We start from the raw sequence: 20,930 nt of genomic DNA, 5'->3' as shown, positions 1-20,930 counted from the left end.
TTAAGGGCATTGCTCAGGAACCCAGCAGTGGCAGCTTGGTGGACCTGGGGTTCGAACCCATGACCTTCTGATCAGTAGCCCAACACCTTAACCACTGAGCTACCACATTCTACATGTTTGTTGTACCTTTTTTAATCATTCAGTCATCATTGGCGTTTTCAGCTCTCACTTAGATTTACCTTTTATGGAGTTTTGTGGGCGTCACCATATGTAAAAGCCGTGCTTTTAAATGCAATTTATCAACATACACACATGAGTGCAAAGAAAATCTCCATCATTATAACTTTACTATAAACCTGGCAAGAATTTTAAAATTCTGTTTGGATTACAAAAACATTTACACACAACTTACATGCATATTAGGACATTGTTTACATTGACGTTATTTCCTGTCCAGTGTCACCCAAATGAGGATGAGGTTCTCTTCTGAGTCTGGTTCCTCTCAAGGTTTCTTCCTCATATCATCTCAATTAGTTTTTCCTCACCACCTTCACCTCAGGCTTGAACATTAGGGAAAACATTCATTCATTCATTTTCTACCGCTTAACCAAACTACCTCGGGTCATGGGGAGCCTGTGCCTCTCAGGCGTCATCGGGCATCAAGGCAGGATACACCCTGGACGGAGTGCCAACCCATCACAGGGCACACACACACTCTCATTCACACACTACAGACAATTTTCCAGAGATGCCAATCAAGGCAGGAATCGAACCCCCAACTCTGGAGCTGTGAGGCGACCGTGCTAACCACTAAGCCACCGTGCCCTTAGGGAAAACAGTTAAAGATAAAATAGCAACTTATTGCAACAATTTTTGTTTCCATACTTATGTAAAGCTGCTTCGAGTGCTATACAAATAAATTACAATGAATTGAAAATCGCAAATTATATAATATGTTCAGTATATTGTAGAAATGATTATAGCCACATATGTGTATTTGATCTCTAAACTGGCTTTTAAGAAGTATGGACATAGGCCCCAAGATAAAAAAAAAAACTCTACAGAATGAGTTGTATTTTAAAGAGTGTTATAGTACGATGATCTCAAAGACATCAAACATTAAAAAAGATTTGTTGCATTTATGATCTAACCCTGATTTTAACCATAGTTTAACATAAATACATCCTGCAAGACAAAACATGATGTTGAGTACATATATTTTCTCAGTAAATACAAGCTTTCATCTCCTTTTATTGATTTACACAGCCTGCACTTTGACCATTAGGGTTTGTCAATATGTGAACTGGTAGGCAGGGCATATTGTTATGTTGACCAGTAATATCTCAAAGTAAATAATGCTTGGCATGCCAGATTCGATTGGACATAAACAATTGCATAACAGATCTAGTGTAAATGAATGTGACCGGTAGTGTTTACAGTGAGTTATTAGTTCTGTTTGAAGCCATGGATGTGAACACTGGAACTGGGACAAATAATATTTAAGCAAACACCAACTCAACAATAAAATCCTAACTGCTGATAATTGCTTTGTGGGAGTTAACCTGAAAACATGGAATGAACTCTCAGGAGCATAATTAATAAAGGATATTATGTTATTATTGATATGATCATTTTTTTTCCCCAAATGCACATTAAGTGCATCTTAACACTCAGGTTTAATTTTTAATGCATTACTATTTAATTCATGATTAATAGGGCTGTAAAATATGTTTTTCTTTCACTGCAGAAAGCTGCAGTTCTTCTTTACCTCCTCTGGGTGGCAGTATGACACAGTGTCTTACACTAAACATTACAGTATGGTGTATTAGTGCCTCTGCTTGAAGCTGCATGATCAGTGAAAAGGTTGAAATAATAAAATCATTCTATGTTGTATGTCATTTGTCAGGGCTGCAGCAGGAGGGTTTGTTCCGTGTGAGCGCTAGCGTGCGTGCCGTGGAGAGTCTGAAGCAGAGGCTGGACAGGGGAGAGGAGGTGGATTTCGAGCAGGAGGCTGAGGTCTGCACCGTGGCCAGCTTGCTGAAGCTATACCTGAGAGAGCTTCCTGAGGGCCTCGTTCACTCCTCCATTCACAACGCACTCATTCGGCTGCATAACGGTGAGCAACGTACTCATTCAGCATCACACCTGAACAGGGCATGTACGGTGGAGTGATGTAGTCACTCAGGGGTGTGTTGTGTGCATCATCTTATTGGAAAACCCCATAAAGATCAAGAGGTTTCCCATAACCACTGGCCTTAAAATCATTTTAATCAACATTTGGTAAGGAATAAAACACTTAAGAATGCTGTCGAAACAAAATAATCAACAACGAGGCAGAAATCGATTCAACCTGAGATGTTTTATTCCACATATAGTTTTTGTATTTATTAGAAAACATCAACAGCATAATGTTTATTCATTTATAATACCATTTACTGTAACATTTACTGTGTTATGACAGCTCTCTTTTTTCCCACATTACATTGTTTTGCTCCACAAAATATATCTCGTTACCGAGAAACCAAAAAGTACAAACTCCTCGATCCTGAAGGCCCCTTCCGTAAATGTTAAAACATTTAATCTCTTAAAAGTCGCATATTCATTTGATTACTGTAAATCGAATAGAGGGATTTCTTTCATCCCTCATGATTCAGAGTCACAAACAAAAGATTCACTCACCAGAGGCTTAGCCATGTCTATATTGTAGAAAAGTGGACAAAGTGCTCAGTTTACCCACTGAGGAAGTTCAGAGGCATTTAGGGCAGATTTGTTTTGCTGATAGAGTGCTCTTGGGTATAGCTGAAGTAAGCAAATAACCATTTTGTCTAGGCTCAGAGACAGTGGATATATTACAGAAAGGTAACCTGGCTGTAATAGTGATAGAGATCAGGATAAAGTGTAATGATGCTCTGTCCATATTAGAAAAGAGTGTCTGGGAAAAGTAGGAATGCACATCACTATGGACACAAAATGGTACTGATTTTAAGTCAAATATGATAGTTAATAATATAATCTAATATAATCTCATAATAAAGCTGGCAGCAATAAAGTACAATAAACCAGAATTCACTGATACGATCTGATATATGATTGATATCAATACAAAATGCCAGTTAACAAATAATAAATTTTTATTAAAGGATATTGTAGGCTTTCCGTTGGTGCAAGATCTAATGTCAGATGTAATGATTCATTAACATCATATACATAAAAAGGACTTAGTGTGTTTGACAGATGTTCACACTAGCATTAGATTGCGCTTAGGTACGTTTAGAGAAGCTTTAGAGACCTTGTTTTGCCATAGCAGCACACTCCTGCGTGTTTTATTTCTCAGTGCACATGAGAGTGTATCCAAAAGAAGTTCAGACTCTATTTTTAACACCCTGTCCTGATGACCTGAAAGTGCCACTCTCGTTCTCGTCCTCACTCCCTTTTTCCCTGTCTCGCACACATGCCTGCATGAACATCCTGCACAGACGGTGCGCCTGGCAGCTAAGGCAGCGAAAATGAAAGCTGTGTTTGTGTGATGTGACAAAATATATAGCTACAGGTAACGTTTCACTAGTCAGTACTTGCCACTCAGTGTGCAAGTGATAATGTCAACATGTGACAGAATCTTGGAATTTCCCTCGGAAATCAGGGCAAGATATCGGATTAGACCGGTCATGCTTTCTTGCAGAGCGGGAATCGGAGTCCCTCATTTGACGCAGTTTGGTTAAAGTCAGCAGGACGTTAGCTGTGAATAATGTAGAACAATAACAGCTGCAACTAAGATAATAGTCTGCTACCGAAGGGGAAAATGAGTCAAGTGAGGGGCAGAGTAGTTACAAATCAAAATCAAATCAAATGTTATTTGTCACATACACATACATACAGGGTACGACATGCAGTGAAATGCTTTATGCAACTGTCCGGTATAAGAATAAAAAGTATAAAAAAAGCAAAAAAAAATAATAATAATAGAATAATAAAAAAAGTATAAACTATATAAGAAAACTATATAAAAACTATATAAAAATATGAAAATATAGATGGAGAAATAATGTATATACATATGCAGAAATATACATATAACATAAATGTGTATGGTTTTTAAAGATTGTCCTTAAAGTGTCCAGGTGCAGTATGGTGTGTAAATAGTGTATAAAGTGGCACTGTGCTGTGCAAGTCCAGAGTTAAAGTGTCCTTAGAATGTCCAGGTGCAGTATGGTGTGTAAATAGTGTATATAGTGTATAAAGTGGCACTGTGCTGTGCAAGTCCAGAGTTAAAGTGTCCTTAGAATGTCCAGGTGCAGTATGGTGTGTCAATAGTGTATATAGTGTATAAAGTGGCACTGTGCTGTGCAAGTCCAGAGTTAAAGTGTCCTTAGAATGTCCAGGTGCAGTATGGTGTGTCAATAGTGTATATAGTGTATAAAGTGGCACTGTGCTGTGCAAGTCCAGAGTTAAAGTGTCCTTAGAATGTCCAGGTGCAGTATGGTGTGTCAATAGTGTATATAGTGTATAAAGTGGCACTGTGCTGTGCAAGTCCAGAGTTGAAGTGACAGTGACAGTCCAGAATTAAAGTGATCCTGATTTATTGACTAGTTGTTGTCTTCTGGCATTCATTGACTTCTAAAAGCAGTAAATCTAGATTAAATTTACTCATATAACCAAATGTTTCCTACAGCCTGGTACTGCCCAACAAGCAAGCAACCGTACAAACAAACATAAAATAAATATTTTTCTTAAATAAAATAGGAACACTGGGCATGTCCCAGTCGTTAATTCCCGATTTACCGGTTTGGTCACATACAGAATCTGATGCTGAATTTCTGTGCTACACTTCATTATCTGATTGTGAAAAGTCTGACTCAAGTGTGATTAAACATGCATTTATAACCCCATCCACACACACACACACACACACACACACACACACACACACACACAATACCATAGCTTGTAAATCCCCAGATCTCTTTATTTTCCCAGCAACTCTGAATCAGCCTTCCTGATTTCCTTGTCCAGATTTCACCCAATTACAAAACCCACATCAACACTACCTCCTATTTCCTTTTCCTGACATTTATACTAGTCTTAATCCTAATCTGTAAAAGATAAAGTGTTTTTATTGCTTGGGCGGGAGGACGTCTTACCATGCCATTCATCTCTATAATCTCAGCCGTTGTGTGTTTTTATGTACAGAATCCAAAGATGATGAGTTCTGTAAGAACATGCAAGAACCCCTGCGAAAGTTACCAGACGTTCATTACAGCATCCTGCGCTACCTATGCCACTTCCTCACGCAGGTGGAACAGCAGCAGTGCCACAACCGGATGACTGCATTCAACCTGGCAACGGTGTTTGGCCCTAATGTTTTCCAGTGAGTCTACAAGCACTGCTGAGTCACTACTTCACAGAAGAAGACCTTATTGCCAGATTGATATATTTTAGAGAAGATTTATGTTTGTCAGCCTTTAACAGCCTGAACAGCCTTTATTGGTATTCATACCATTTTTTACTACACACATCCAACATGAAACTCTAACGAGGTTTAAAGCCAAGCATCATCATTAACAACAAGAATGACCTTTTATTAACATCAGTTAGTCAAGACAGGACTATCCATGTTGTCTTGTTAGTCATCACATAATAAGCAGGCTGCCTGAAGGATAGATGCTTAGCAAAGATGCACCCTGAATGATTAATGGATCTTGTCCACTTAGCATTTCTCCAGATGATGCTATAAAGACTTGCCAGGAGTTGACGCTAGAACATAAATAAAAATAAAATATTAATTTGCACACAATAAAAATCAGAATTAGTAAATAACTGTCTGCATCATACGATTCTGAGACATGTTTAATATTACTGTGTGTTACGCTATGATTTCTGATAACAGCTGTATTTGTATTATATAGGAAAGGGAGCGAGTTTGTGCTCAAATAATGTTTATTTGGATTATGCCAGTAAGCGTCGTCAGTATACCAGTCGAGACAACGTTTCCCCAAACAGACAGACCTGCTCAGGGTCAAAATTAGACAAATGATAAACATAAGGGATGAGAAACTAGTAAAACACAGACCTAGAGATTCCCATTTGGTTCATGATTTTAAAAAAAGTATAGTAGCTTTATTTAAAAATATGCTTTTTTAAAACAAATACATTTATATATGTATCTACTGTTAATTAGTGATTACTGATTCCACCCAAAACCAAACTCCATCAATCATTCATGTGACACACTTGTAGTCTTAAAGGCCTAGTGTTCGTCACAAGCATACTGTATGTAAAGTCATGACCCTAAATTACTCAGCTGTTAATTTTAGGCTAACAAATGATGGCTCCATGTGTCAAGAGTCACAGTGACCCAGGACACTGTTTTGCCTAGAAACATTGCAGAGGACAATGTCAGCATTATTAGGCGTCAAATGTTCCGCTACATGTCAGTGAGCAGTTTAAAGTTATTGTGTTGGCCATGCATGTGCCCATGTGTCCTGCGCGAGTGGGTACATACTGGATGTAAAATTCCACACACCATCCTTGACACCTAGACAGTTGTGCTGTCATGTATGGGTGGTAAAAATGGCACTTCTCATAGATCAAGCTATCAACGACACTGTACAGTGCAGTATTTATGCAGTGCTAAATATTGCTAATCCTTTTTGCTTGCCAATTCCTATCAGAGACAATAGTACAAAAATATATTGTGGATTTTACAGTAATTTACTGACAAACCAGTCGGAAATGAGTAAAAGTTACCAATAGTAAAATTACCAGTAGAGTACTTTTAAATCTACAGTAAACAACTGTAACCATATTTACAATGAAGAACTGTAATTGAACATAACCCAGTACTTTTACTAAACACAGGACACAACCAAGCTGTACAGTCTTGCTCAAGGGAAGTTTGGTGATGCTGGGATTTGAACACCAACCTTCATATCTTTGATACAAAACTTTCATGATCCACCACATCTAATACAATTAACTTGTAATAACTCAGTGCAGTGTTTTAATAGGGTACATTCGGTTATATATGTATTCCGGAGGGTTGTCTTGGGAAATGTATCTGGCGTAAAACCTGTGCAAATCCCCTGTGGCGTCCGATAACAGGAGCAGCAGAAGGAAAGAAAAAAGTAATTTAAGCAATGTAATCAATTCTCAGTGGTGGGTCTGTGGTTAAGGCTTTGATTCGGCAAGCAGAAGGTTGTGTGTTCAAGTCCCTGTACTGCCAAGCTATCACGGTTCTTCAGCTTAGTCATCCCAAGTCATCCAAATGTTGTAAGTTATGTGTTATTAATAAGATTATTATTGAGAGAGAGAGAGAGAGAGAGAAATGACCTTCATATTCTACTTGCAAACCTCTTAATGTAGATAGTGTTATTTTCCTACAAAATTATCTAGTTTGCTTACAAAAACCACTGCACTGTACAGTCTATATAATTAATGGGAAAGCATTTCAAATGCTGTAATCTTAAAAACAGCCATTACACAAAGCCCCAGTAGTCCCCAAATTGCATGCTGTTGTAAATTGGCTTGGCATATGGACATGAGTTATTGTAATATCATCATAGATCATCAAAGATGAGATGTGTTTTGTTAGCTGTAGGCTTGTTTTTATTCTAAGCTCACGTCATCAGCATAGAAGATTTCGAGCTATAGGCATAATTAAGATTGTTGACATAACGTTATTGCTAAATAATCCACCGTTTCAAGCTTAGTGTTATTATATGGCTCCGACTAATGTCTGTTTTCAGCAGAGTAGCATTAAAAATGCTTCTTTTTCCCAGTAATTATTGAAATTAGTGTCTGTGGTTTTAGCAAGCAGAATATGAAATGAATGCTTTTCTGTAGGACATGGTAATCCAAAAATAATCAGGTCACATATAAATAAAAAAAAAATTTATACCTCATAAAAGGTATAATGCCTTTTCTGCATTATTTCTCCTTGAACCATGATCCGGTTCAGCACAAAGCCCCCATCACTTGAATGTTTATTGACAGGGAGCTGTTTGTCTCTCTGCACGGTTTGCAGTAGCGTAATTAGTTTAACGGTGTTCTGTTTCTGTTCTCTTCCTCAGTGTGTCCCCTTGTTTTGAAGGCATCCAGGAGCAGGATGTCTGTAATAAGATCATGGCTAGGCTCATTGAGAACTACAGCACCATCTTTGAGCCAGATGGAGGACAGGAGCAACCCAAATTCAAGCTTTCAAACATCATCATGGTCAAAGTGGGTGCTGACACACACTAATGTTCTTCTAGACGGTCAGGGTGTTAGACAAAGTAACCAAAGTGCTGAATCATATAATCAGTAGTTATTGTACACCAGAGGTGATTTAATACACCAGAGGTGATTTAATACATTTTCATAACTAGACAATTTCACATTAATTCTGTTTTCTACAGAAGGCCTTTAAACTTGTAGGCATAATATAACTGATTCAACCTCCTGGGTTTGTAAACGCCACTCAGTCCACCTTAAAAATGTTCATCTGAGAAACTATAGTATTGATATAAATGACTCACAGTGAATGCAACAAGCATCTCCTCCAGTCCAGTGAGTGTTATTTGAAACTGTCAACTATTACGGTTATTATAATATATATATATATGAGCATTGAGGGACTTATATATTCACACTGAAAAATACATTTGTTATATTTTAATAGTAGCTTAATAATTATAAGGTAGATGAAGGAAAGTCACAGGGAATTGACAATATGGTGATGGCACACTGAAGCATAAGATGTGGGCATCTGTTCTGCTGACACAGACCCGAACGATGCTTGTAAACAGCATTGATAAGAGCAAGATTAATATAAAAACAGGAACTCATTGTTCCAGCGTTTTAAAAAGATAGACAACATACAGTTTACTACAGAGCCACACTGCCTGCTTGGGAATATCTTATGGCCAAAATAACCCCTGACAATGTCTACCTTGTTTGTGTGACGAATATGGCTTCGTTTTGTGATTTTCCTGCAGATATTAAGCTTCAGTACTTACCTGTGCCATAGATGTGCTTCGTAAGCAGTGTCATTAGAGACCGCTGAGCTCATGTGAACTCTTTGCACTTATTGTTTTGTTCCCAGGAGGCCCACATAGACATAGTGCATACAGATACCATGTCAACATCCTCTCCAACACCAAAAGCACCCACTCCACTTCCCAGAAAGAAGAAGGTACACATGTTTTTGTGTTGTTTGTTTGTGGGTCTGGGTATTTGTATACCCTTTGCTATCATCCATGATTCCAGTGTGTTGTTGGTACTGTAAATGAAGCAAAGTAACCTGGAATGACCTAAATGTCCTATATATCTATCTATCATCCAGTCAGAGGCTTAAAACCTCTTTCCCAGCCTTTCCTGATGCAGTATAACCGTTTATGGCAAGTATATAAATAGGTATAAATAGGTTTGTTCACGTACAGATTTTTTTTTAAACTAAACAGCTATTTTGCAAGCTACAGCATGTATGCAAAAGCTCTGTGATTGCTTTATTCAGTCAAACTCAGCAAAATTATCAAGCATTAACCAAATCTTCTTCCTTAAATCTTTTACATTTCTCCCTTGTGTCTTTCAGAAGGTACAGTATATAAAGAATGTGTTAATGTACACTGCAGAGTTTTTTTTTTCATTTCAAATTTTCATTCATCCATTCATTCATTCATTTTCTACCACTTTTCCGAACTACCTCGGGTCACGGGGAGCCTGTGCCTATCTCAGGCGTCATCGGGCATCAAGGCAGGATACACCCTGGACAGAGTGCCAACCCATCGCAGGGCACACACACACAGTCATTCACTCACACAATCACACACTACGGACAATTTTCCAGAGATGCCAATCAACCTACCATGCATGTCTTTGGACCAGGGAGGAAACCGGAGTACCCGGAGGAAACCCCCGAGGCACGGGGAGAACATGCAAACTCCACACACACAAGGCGGAGGCGGGAATCGAACCCCCAACCCTGGAGGTGTGAGGCGAACGTGCTAACCACTAAGAAACCGTGCCCCCCTTCATTTCAAATTTATTAATTATATTAATAATTAATTAGCACACGATCTCATGCTAAGTGACTTGCATAAGCATTTGCTTATTAAAACAATTCCAATCTTTGAACATGCCGTTTAATCTATTAGACATAGAAGCAAAGAGGTCAAGGAGCTGGAGAGTTCAGCACAGTTTAGATGGGTGAGGCTGTTCACAGGACAACCCATAACCATAAGGGTGTCAAGCAACATGAAATCTTTTATCGGGTTTGCCAAAAGACATCACTTTTAGATCATTATCACACAATGAAGCACGGTGGTGGTAGCATGAGGCATTGGTGATGCTTCTAATCAGCAGGGATTGGGCAGGATTGAGGAAAAGATGGATGGATAGAAACCAGGGCATTGCTGGTATTTCGTACCATAAGTACGACTAGAAAGGAGTTGTATGTATCCGAGATGCTGGTTGTGTTAATATGGATCAGTCAAGGTCCAGACCATAGTGCAACTGAGGACCTGTGGCAAAACTGATGTTCACCAAATAACCAGTGAAAAAAATTCTTCCCAAGAGAAGGATATAGTGAGACAGTATATATAGTATATATATTCTTCATATGTTTAACAATCAAAACTCTTAAATAACATTTAATCATATAATGCTAAGAGCATGTTTTAATCCATGGAGTGTAATCACTGCTAAGAAGAATTAAAATTGCTGCCTATTAGTTCTTAACCTATATTTGTAGATTCTGGGGACATTGTAATTTCTGCAATGCCCACATTTCACTTCCTCTTTCATGTTTTCAGCCAAGCATGTCAGGATGCAAAGGTCTGTTGCTGCTAACTTATTTTATTGACTCATAGATGACTTAATCACCTAGGATTGATAATTTCCTGTTTTGTCAGGCCACGCAGAGCAGTGCGGTTAAAGACAAGGTCTCACCAAGAGAACGAGAGTTGAGCCTAGAAACCCCAGTACCTGCACCAAGAAAAAAGAAGGTAACAGTTTGTTTTATTTTAATACTGCAGAAATAGATATGAAAGAAATATAGATTTATTTTGGTTTATTTACTTAATTATGGATTTATACGACTAAAGGAATGTCTAAAGAATATTTTTCTCTTGCTGTGACTTGATATACAAAATCACCTTGATCTTTTCATCCAAATTTTGTTAAAGCAAGAGCCAATTTGGTTAATGACGTGTCTTTGTAGTGTTCAGTGAGAGCTTCTAGATTTATTTACACTTTCCATCAGCCGGTTAGGCTTATCATTTGTTCTGCAATACTCTGCACAGGCTCTGATACCTGCTGACCGCTCTCATGACTTTGATGCTGTTTTCGGAAAAATAGGAGAAATCTGCTACTTCGTAACACCTTAGGCCACCTTGCTAGATACCAGCGTACGCTGTGTTTTCATACAGGGCTTGAAATCTAAAACTGTTTACTTAGATTGGCGGTGTACAGCTCATCATGCTGAGCTGCCCTAGATAAGTCCTTCAGGACACCGTTGCGGTAACTCATAAGCAGGGCATTGGATCGATTGAGAAACGCTGATGGAAAAAAAAGCAAGGAGAGATGACTGTGAAAAGTAAGACCAGCTCCAGCTGAGGAGATTGCTTAAGGGATCAGTGAAATAATTCGAATCAGCACGTAGCGCAGGTGGAGTCGGGTTATTTAGGTTACACTTTATTTTTAAGTTTTTTACAAAAGAAAGAAATCATAGCATAACATCAAAGCATAATCTCTTAGGTTAACGATATTAGATTGCAGTATATGAATGCTAACGTTTCGAGGAGACAGTGTGGATAATGCTAATTTCATTTTTAAAACAGGATCTTAATTAGTACTCTAACATTAAGCTTGTTGCAGTTGTATTTTTTGGATAAATGTTGGAATATTGCGTCCGCATTGTCACAAATCCCCACTCTTATTGTGATATTTGTTTATTCTCATTCCCTGGTCCTGTCTCCACCTCTTTTGCCCCTTTTCCACCAAAAAGAACCGAGTGCTGGTTCAGAGCTAGCGCTGGTGCTGGTTCAAAGTTGGTTCCACTGGCGAATCTCCTAAGAACCGGTTTGTCTTTCCACCGGCTAAAGAGCCGTCACAGAGCCGAGTCTGACGTCACTGTATACGTGTCACGTGTCCCAGCAACTTTAGCGCAGCAGCAGCAAACACAAAACACATCAACAATGGCGGATGTTGCTTTACTGTTACTGCTCATGGCTTTGTGAACCTACATTAGCATCCAAAGGCGGCGAATCCAACGTGTACGTGCAGCTCTATGTAATCTGTATAAACGGAGGTTGTAATCGAGAAAGTACATAACGTTATTTTATCATTAACACAGAAAAAAGGTAGCCTTAGCATGTAGCTACCTACTATCATGTGTGCTTAAAGTAAAAGTGTATTAAACATTAGTATACTTAAGCTACATTATCAAATGCGCTAACAGTAGCCCCGCCCACAGCCCCTGACACAAGCGGTTCTTAAGTGTAGACCAGCAACGTTTTGGTGCTACTTAAGAACCACTTTTCCTGGTTCAGAGCCGGAGATTTGGCTGTCGAAACAGAAAGAACTGGTTCTAAATTAGGCTCTGGCTCCGAACCAGCACTCGAACTGCCTCGGAGGAAAAGGGGCATTTGTGTAGTCATATTCTGATTGTACCAGCGGTTCCATGTCTATGTATACCCTTATGTATTGATGCGTCTTTATGAAGTTTCTGATGATCCTATATACTTCATTAATTTTATAAACTCACAAGTTTCTCTCATTTGAATTCACACCCGTTTTACCTTTACGAATATCAATTATCATTTTTTTGATGCTATCTGCTTGTGGGCTGACCGATGCTATAGACCGTGACCACAATTTCAGCTTTGCCCACAATAAACAGGTCGATTGTACGCTCTTGGGTATTGCCACCTCTTTAAACTCTTTACATTTATAATTCATCACTGGGACTTGAGCTCATCAGCCCATCACTATTCCTAATGTACACACTTCAGAATGATTCCACTTAGCACCATCACAATAAAACCCATCAATACACATTAAAATGTCAAGACATTATGTTTCCATGTCTGTTTGGTGCTCAAACGAGGGAAATACATTAATACATGCCATACCAGAGTACTGTGGAATCCTAGAGTCTGATTCGTCTGAAGGTGTTGATTCATTTTATAGAGTTATGATAGTAATAGTGGCTGAAAATCAAATTTATATGAATGTGATATTTCAAATATGTCTAAGTCAGGTTACAAAATAGTCAAAGTCCACAAGTAATAAAACACACAATATATCACACACAAACACACAAAGCCCTACCTGCTGTTCAGTAAAATGTATAAAGCAGACGTATGTAACATTTGGTTTGTTGGACTTTGCAGACATCTCTAGTAGAAATACTTTATGTGATTACTAGGTAAGGTGCATTTAAATAGTATTACAGTAGTGATTAAGGTTGTTGCATATGGCCTATGTGTCTAATAAACTTGCACCCAGTCCGACTCTGCCATTTTAACTTCTATTGAAAGTATAAATTAAATATATACACAGTATGACACGCAGGACACCAGATGCTGGACAAAGTTCATCATATAACAATCTGAGACAAAATGAAAGATGCAGACATTTCAATAAAATGCTCTAACAACTGTCTGTATCATTAAGAATAAAAATACGATCTGATATACAGATGGGAAAAAGAAGAAAGTATGAACATTTCCAAAAATACATATATGAATGCAGATCAGTAATTAAGCAGTATGCAATTGTAGTGCAATACATGGTGTGCAAAAACGTCAGTAGAGGTAGTGGGATTTTTTCATTATTTAGTCAATAAATTCTACTTCTTTGAATTATTAAAAAAGTTACTTATAGCAGCTTTAATGACACTCAATATGCCTCTTTTTTGAGTCGTACTGATGAGTATGAGATGCAGTCCTGTCCAAATCAATATGAATGCGCTTGTTCTAATAGGGTATTGTTTCTATATCAACAACTCACGCTGGAACTTGTACGACGGACGAGCAACGTAATTTACAGAGCTAATAATAAACAGAATCAAAAACGTGCTGTCATTTAGCAAAGAAAGACAGATTGTTCAAGTGGTGAAGTTTTCCATAAGGCGACGTTTACTTAACGTTTCTGGAAGGTTGATTGCCCTGTTGTGTTTTATTCCATAATTTGAGGTTAAAATTGTGTAAAATAAAACAACCAGCCCAATGCTTTAAAGTTAGCAAAGCTAAATTGCCTGACTGTTTTTCTGTTTCATCCTTATCAAGAAAAAAAATAGCTTTATCGATTTATTTAGTTATTACTCGCATTACACGTCATAAAGATTTACAACCAGTATTGATACAAATGATAATGTTTAAGATATTGTAGGCAAAACAGGGCAACATGTTAGTATCAGAGTTTTTGTGTCTATGGAAAACCTCACAGAAGTTGAATCTCATGTTTTTATTTGATTTCATAGGACCAGGAAGTTGAGGCTGAGAGTTTCAGTGAAAGTTATAAAAGTTTATAACACATTACTTTGTAGTCACTTCTCCATTAGATTATAGAACACAAAAAACGATCGGTGAATTACTCACTCACTCTCATTTTCTACCGCTTATCCGAACTACCTCGGGTCACGGGGAGCCTGTGCCTATCTCAGGCGTCATCGGGCATCAAGGCAGGATACACCCTGGACGGAGTGCCAACCCATCACAGGGCACACACATACACACTCTCATTCACTCACACAATCACACACTAGGGACAATTTTCCAGAGATGCCAATCAACCTACCATGCATGTCTTTGGACAGGAGGAGGAAACCCCCGAGGGCACGGGGAGAACATGCAAACTCCACACACACAAGGCGGAGGCGGGAATCGAACCCCCAACCCTGGAGGTGTGAGGCGAACGTGCTAACCACTAAGCCACCGCGCCCCCATCGGTGAATTATTCAGCTTTTATTAGGTCTTAAAGTCATAAACTGTAATCACTTAATGCTACTCGGTCTAAGTTTACAGGAATAGAAGACGTGAATTAATTTATGACTTTATTATACGAACAACTAACAATGCAATCATTACTCATGTTTAAATAACAAATCTCTAGTTGTGTAGTAATATATGTCTTCATGAATAAATATTAATACACAGTGAACAAACATTTTAGGTGATAAACAAATACCAAGAACTTAATTAACCCTGTTCCTTAAAACACAACATTAATCACCGATCCCACTTTTTTTCCATTTTCAATAAGACATTATTATCAGAGCTTTGTGTATCAGTCAAAACTCAACACTGATCGACTACTGACATCCTCAGTACCCGAGCCAGCTGTCTCACTGTTACTGCCAAGTCATGCTAAACATTAGAGATGCAATGTTCAAAATCTCCATTATGTCAATTAACACACGGAACAGGATACTCTCAGTGGATTGGATCGGAAAATATGTCTATCTAGTGTCTCAAGTCAATAATGTCCATGTTGTGTCTGACACACAAAGCACAACCTGCTGTTCAGTAAAGTACTTAAAGCAGCATGATGTAACATTTTGTTCGTTGGATTTTGGAGACCTTTCCAGTAGAAATATGTGAGTCGCTAATAACATGCATTTAAATGGTATTACGTTAGCGGCTAAGGATGTTGGAAATAGCCTACGAGTCTAATAAGCATTCCAAATGACATTAAATGATCAATAAGCTTTTAGAGTATCGCTTTTTTTCTCCATTTTCTCAATAATGCTTCTTTGTTGATTTTTAGCCGAATCTAAGTAAAATGTATAGTACTAAGTGAGTGATCCATTCTGATATCATCTGATATCTGATTTTGTAATTTCTTACACAAAAACAAGCAGAATGCTCATGTTTTGGTTACAAACCAGTGTAAAACTTTAGTGTGTGTTTAAGTTATGCATCTCTCTCTCTCTCTCTCTCTCTCTCTCTCTCTCTCTCTCTCTCTCTCTGTCTCTCTCTCGCTGTCTGTCTCTGTGTGTCAGGTGAAGAGGGTGAACGGTGAAGCAGCACTAAGATCTGTACCCCAGCCTACTTCTTCCAGCGGTCTTCCCTTCTCAAGACATTTATCCCAGCCTTCAGAGCACAGAGCCAAATCTGGAATCCACACCCTGGGCTGGAGCTCTCAGGAGGAAAGCATGGATCCAAACCCTCCTAAACTCAGCCCCATTGGGAGCATGGACACTGTGAGCAGGTGAGCATGTGCTACACTTATTATTAACAGTATATATAACAGTGTCTGCACTATATATACAGTATACACACATATAAACAAGTGAGACAAGGAGATCGCCTGAGGTCCTACTTCCAGAGCTGCATACTCATTAGAAGTAAATTACACCCCCACTCCCCCACCCCCAAATGCAAATATATGCACCTTTATATATGAAATGTCTTCCTTTTCACATCGCTGTACAGAACGGCATCATCGGCTAGCTATATCTCTGAAATGTCCACATGTTAATAAACATAGATGTCAGAACAAGTGGCTAGCTGTAATGCATAGTGTCTTTGTGTGTTTGCTGAGTGTGTTAAGTTAATGCTATCACATTATAATAATAGAAAATTATGAGACCAAATTGAAAATCTGATATATATATATATATATATATATATATATATATATATATATATATATGGACTCACTCACTCTCACTCATTTTCTACCGCTTATCCGAACTACCTCGGGTCACGGGGAGCCTGTGCCTATCTCAGGCGTCATCGGGCATCAAGGCAGGATACACCCTGGACGGAGTGCCAACCCACTGCAGGGCACACACACACTCACATTCACTCACGCAATCACACACTACGGACAATTTTCCAGAGATGCCAATCAACCTACCATGCATGTCTTTGGACCGGGGGAGGAAACCGGAGTACCCGGAGGAAACCCCCAAGGCACAGGGAGAACATGCAAACTCCACACACACAAGGCAGAGGCGGGAATCGAACCCCCAACCCTGGAGGTGTGAGGGGAACGTGCTAACCACTAAGCCACCGTGCCCCCATCTTTGGTGCAGTGATTGTTGATATATTCTTTTACAGTCAACGTAAATTTCTAGCTACCTTAACAAAACATAGCTAGCTAACTAACTCAACAAACTAAATTTTGAAACATAACAAGCTAGCCAATTAATCAAACTGAATTCTGAAACGTAACTAGCTTACTAATTGAACAAAAATCCAAATCGTACCTGGATAAGAGAAGGGATATAAAAAGCATAACATGCAATTAAGTCTCTTTAAAGTAACAGTTCTTCTTCCTTATAGTGCAAAAATATTCAGTCTACAATGACTGTTATTGCTAGTTCAGGATTAGAGCTTCTCTCTCTGAACAGCGTGTTCTTTTCCACAGTACTTCTATGAAGCTGTTCTGAGATCAGCATAACAGACTACTTGATTGCAGATGGATAGCATGGTGCTGTTTTGCCTCCTTCATTAGCTTTGCTGAGCATCCACCTGCTGTTTTTGCTACCATAACATAGCTAAAAGCATGGCAGATGGCAGGCATACATATAAGCAGCTGTAAGCTGAACTGCTGAGGGGATCAGGTGTCTTCTGAAATAGCAGCACAACAGCTATGTGCTGTGATATTGTCACAGTTAGTGTACAGCCATCACTGGAGCGGGAACATTACGAGTTAGCCGCATAGATAATTCCTTATCTGAACAAAGACACGATAAGGACCTGTTGGTTATGTGAAGAAATTGGGACATTACATATGCTTGAGTTTTATAAAAACATTTATAAGATGACAAGTCTTACTCTGCATCATAGCGGTTCATCCTAATCATTATCATAATACAGTACGATTTAGCATATGAATTTTACTGTTTATTACTCTTTGCACTGGTAAGCAGTAAAATAGAGATATTGTTTATAGTCTGATTCAAAGGTTTAAAAGGCAATCATTTACTTTCTGCAATTTAATACATTAAGCTTGTACACAAAGCAAATAGAGAGCAAAGGTCGCACGTCTGTGATCACAGATGCCTGTATATTTTAATATCTCATGTTTTTAATATTTAGTATGGCAGCCTGTGAAAAAAAAAGCATTTACATGAAATTTCGACATGAGATAAGGTTAAAGGTTAAGTATAAACATTTCCGTGCAATTTTGATGAAATATACGTGTGGTTTAGAAAGACGAGGTGTCAAAATATGTTCCTACGGATCAAGTCTGTATGAAAAATCATCAAATCCTGTTTGAGGTCTAATCTTTGCTTCAGTTTGTGTATTGAATCAGTGATTAGTCTGTTTTCTAGTAGAAACCTGTCAAACTTTGTGAATGCAAAAACACATTATTTGTACAAACTCTCAATTGAGATCAGGACCTCATTTACCACTCAACTACCAAGTTCTGTGCCTTAATGTAACAGTCTCTGTTACCAAAGGACAGGAGAAACCGGACCTCTCTTGTCTCATCTAGTCCAAACTAGATCTTACAGACATGCAGTATTGAATTAGATTAAGTATCACCCGAGTTGTGCACTTTGACTTTTAGCTAGACGTTAGCTAAGGAGCCATGGCTTCCCCGCTGATATCAAAGCTTTTCGGCTAACTGCCAGTGTTCTCCTGGGGTGTGTTGACAGCATGTATGACTGAAAGCCTGGTTACTGGAAATGGGATTGGCGTACCGAAAATATCGCTCTGTGTGAATACTTTCTAATACAAAAAAAAAAATCTACATATGTACTGTACATACTGTCCAAATATTACATGATCCTCAGTAGCATGTATGTATCTGGATCTCTTCACAAAGTAACTATACACCCATCAAATATCAAATAAGCCTCGATTCCCTGAAATAGCCATGAGATGCTCACGTGTTTCCGCTGAGCTCGTTATGCAGCAGCAGCAGCTCAGAGCTCTACCTCGCTTTAATCACCTAAACCTGATCCAAGCACGACAGCTCATTCGGTCTAGAAGCTAAATAAACGTATCCGGCTATGGATAATGGTTGAATCAGCACGTCTGTGTGACTCATTAGGGTGTTGTTGGTTCATAACACTTCACCTTTGGCACGTTTCTCTTATAGCTCAGTGCATCTGGTGTTCTTGAAGTTCAAGATGTGCATCTGGTGTTCGTTTGCTGTTACAGAACATCGTGCTACCACCAGAGGTGCGAACAACCTGTAACACAGGACGTGACAAGTCATTTGTAGATGTGCCAGTAATTTAAACTCTGTGCTCTTGGATGTGACATAAAGAAGCAACCGCAATCACGTATAGTAATGAAAACAGAATTTTTTGTAGAAATATATTTGACCAATACTTCCGACGCATAAACACAGTTTAAATGAAACATTTCTGTTATATAAGCATGTTGCGGCCACAGAAACGAGATGTAACAGCGTATCGCTCTGATAAAGCACCGGTTTGCCTTGTATAAAAGAGAATTATGTAACTGCAACTGATAGCGCTTTTACATCTACCTTATGCACCCCATTGCACTTGTACTTCTTCCTGCAAAACAAAATGGACTAATTTGTAAAGCACATGTTGCTGAGATCAATGCACATGTGCTTTTGTTTTTCTTTAAACGTATCACACAAAGGATCGATGTGGCTTCGTTGGTACGAAAACCTGCACCCACCCTTTGCAGATAAGGTTGTACACCCGTGTTCAAATTTGTTATTACTTCTATAGTAAGTTGTCATCAAAATCCTGAATGCTTTACCTTCAACTTAATTATTTCTGGCATTCCTGAGATTTGTATTGTTGAGATTTGTATTAATACTACTAATATTTTCAAACCTATAACCAGTTATATAAACTATAACTTGTGATATATTTGTAATATATGCAGTCCATACAGAATTCCCCAGGTTCTAAGCTCCATGCATAAACAGATATATGGTGACGTTTTCTAGGAGTCTCAAGTGTCAGAGCTTTGTATCATTAGGTAGTAAAGCTGTAGGTTTTCTGACACTGAAACGTCTTCACATTTGCACTCTGCAGTTTTTATTTTATTTTTTATTTTTTTTTGGTACTGTAAGTGATAACAGGACGTTACTTGTTTCATGGATGTTCTACAACATTCAATTTAACTATAAAAACTAAAAACAGACGATGCTTTCACCATTTTACTTTTTCAAAATACTAAATACTGATAAATTGATGCGCTATATCGTTCATACTAAACTATGCATCCATCTATTCTTTTTTTGTACCACCTGGGAAACCTGGAGTCTATTGCAGGGGACTCAGGGCAAAAGGGGACACTCTGGCCTAAGGGCCAATCCATTAGAGGGCACAGGGCACAATTACACACACACTACAGACAATTTAGAGATGTTAATCAGCCTACAACATATGTCTTTGGGCTGAGGGAGGAAAACCCCCCAAAACACAGGGAGAATATACACGAATCGAACCCGAGCCCCAGAGATTAGGCTTCTCAAAGAATAAAAAAAATCTTTGAAAACAGCCTCTATCAACTCTGCTATCTACCTACCCTCATCTAGATCACCGAGAACTGTGAGAAAATGGAGTTTCTCTAAACCAGTATTTTTCAGTCTCTTTATCAGTTTTTTTTTCTTGCCTGCTCTACATGCAATTCAACTCAGTGACTAATCATCAAGTGTTTTGAATGCTGACTCAGATGTATTCATGCAGGGGAAAATGCTTGCTTAAGCAACACTGAGAAACACCAGAGTAGGGCTGGGGGAATAAGTGATCTGGTGACTGTGAGAATTAGGTTATGTGAATGTTCTGATGGTGATAGAGACACACGTGTTGGTGGTATGTGTGCATAGGAAGACTGATAGACCAGCTGGATGTTAGAGATATTACATGTAAAGTGAAAATGCGCACCGACATATTGTGGCTTGGCATAAATGTTTACTCAGACAGGAGATGTGCTAGACAGGAAGCTTAGTCATGACAAGCATTGTCCTGGAAATATGTCAAGATTCGAATGCAGAATAGAGAAGAAAAAGGAACTCATATTTTAGCACTTTGTATTGTATAATACAAAAATATTGCAGGATTACTG

General features: G+C 38.6%; 1 protein-coding gene across 5 annotated transcripts in view; it reads left to right on the top strand.

The window, feature by feature from the left end:
* The window catches only part of fam13a (family with sequence similarity 13 member A), a 67,423-nt gene that overhangs the window by 7,725 nt on the left and 38,768 nt on the right, over positions 1–20,930 (top strand). For all 5 annotated transcript variants that reach the window (XM_060873082.1, XM_060873080.1, XM_060873081.1 and 2 more), the window contains 6 exons: positions 1,847–2,056; positions 5,128–5,305; positions 8,007–8,154; positions 9,017–9,106; positions 10,824–10,916; positions 15,917–16,125. In XM_060873082.1, coding sequence (XP_060729065.1) covers positions 1,847–2,056; positions 5,128–5,305; positions 8,007–8,154; positions 9,017–9,106; positions 10,824–10,916; positions 15,917–16,125 — 928 coding nt within the window. The remainder of the gene's footprint in view (positions 1–1,846; positions 2,057–5,127; positions 5,306–8,006; positions 8,155–9,016; positions 9,107–10,823; positions 10,917–15,916; positions 16,126–20,930) is intronic.

This window comes from Tachysurus vachellii, chromosome 6 (genome assembly GCF_030014155.1).
Source record: "Tachysurus vachellii isolate PV-2020 chromosome 6, HZAU_Pvac_v1, whole genome shotgun sequence".
NCBI classification, from domain to species: Eukaryota; Metazoa; Chordata; class Actinopteri; order Siluriformes; family Bagridae; genus Tachysurus; species Tachysurus vachellii.
This window is presented reverse-complemented; position numbering and strand designations above follow the sequence as displayed.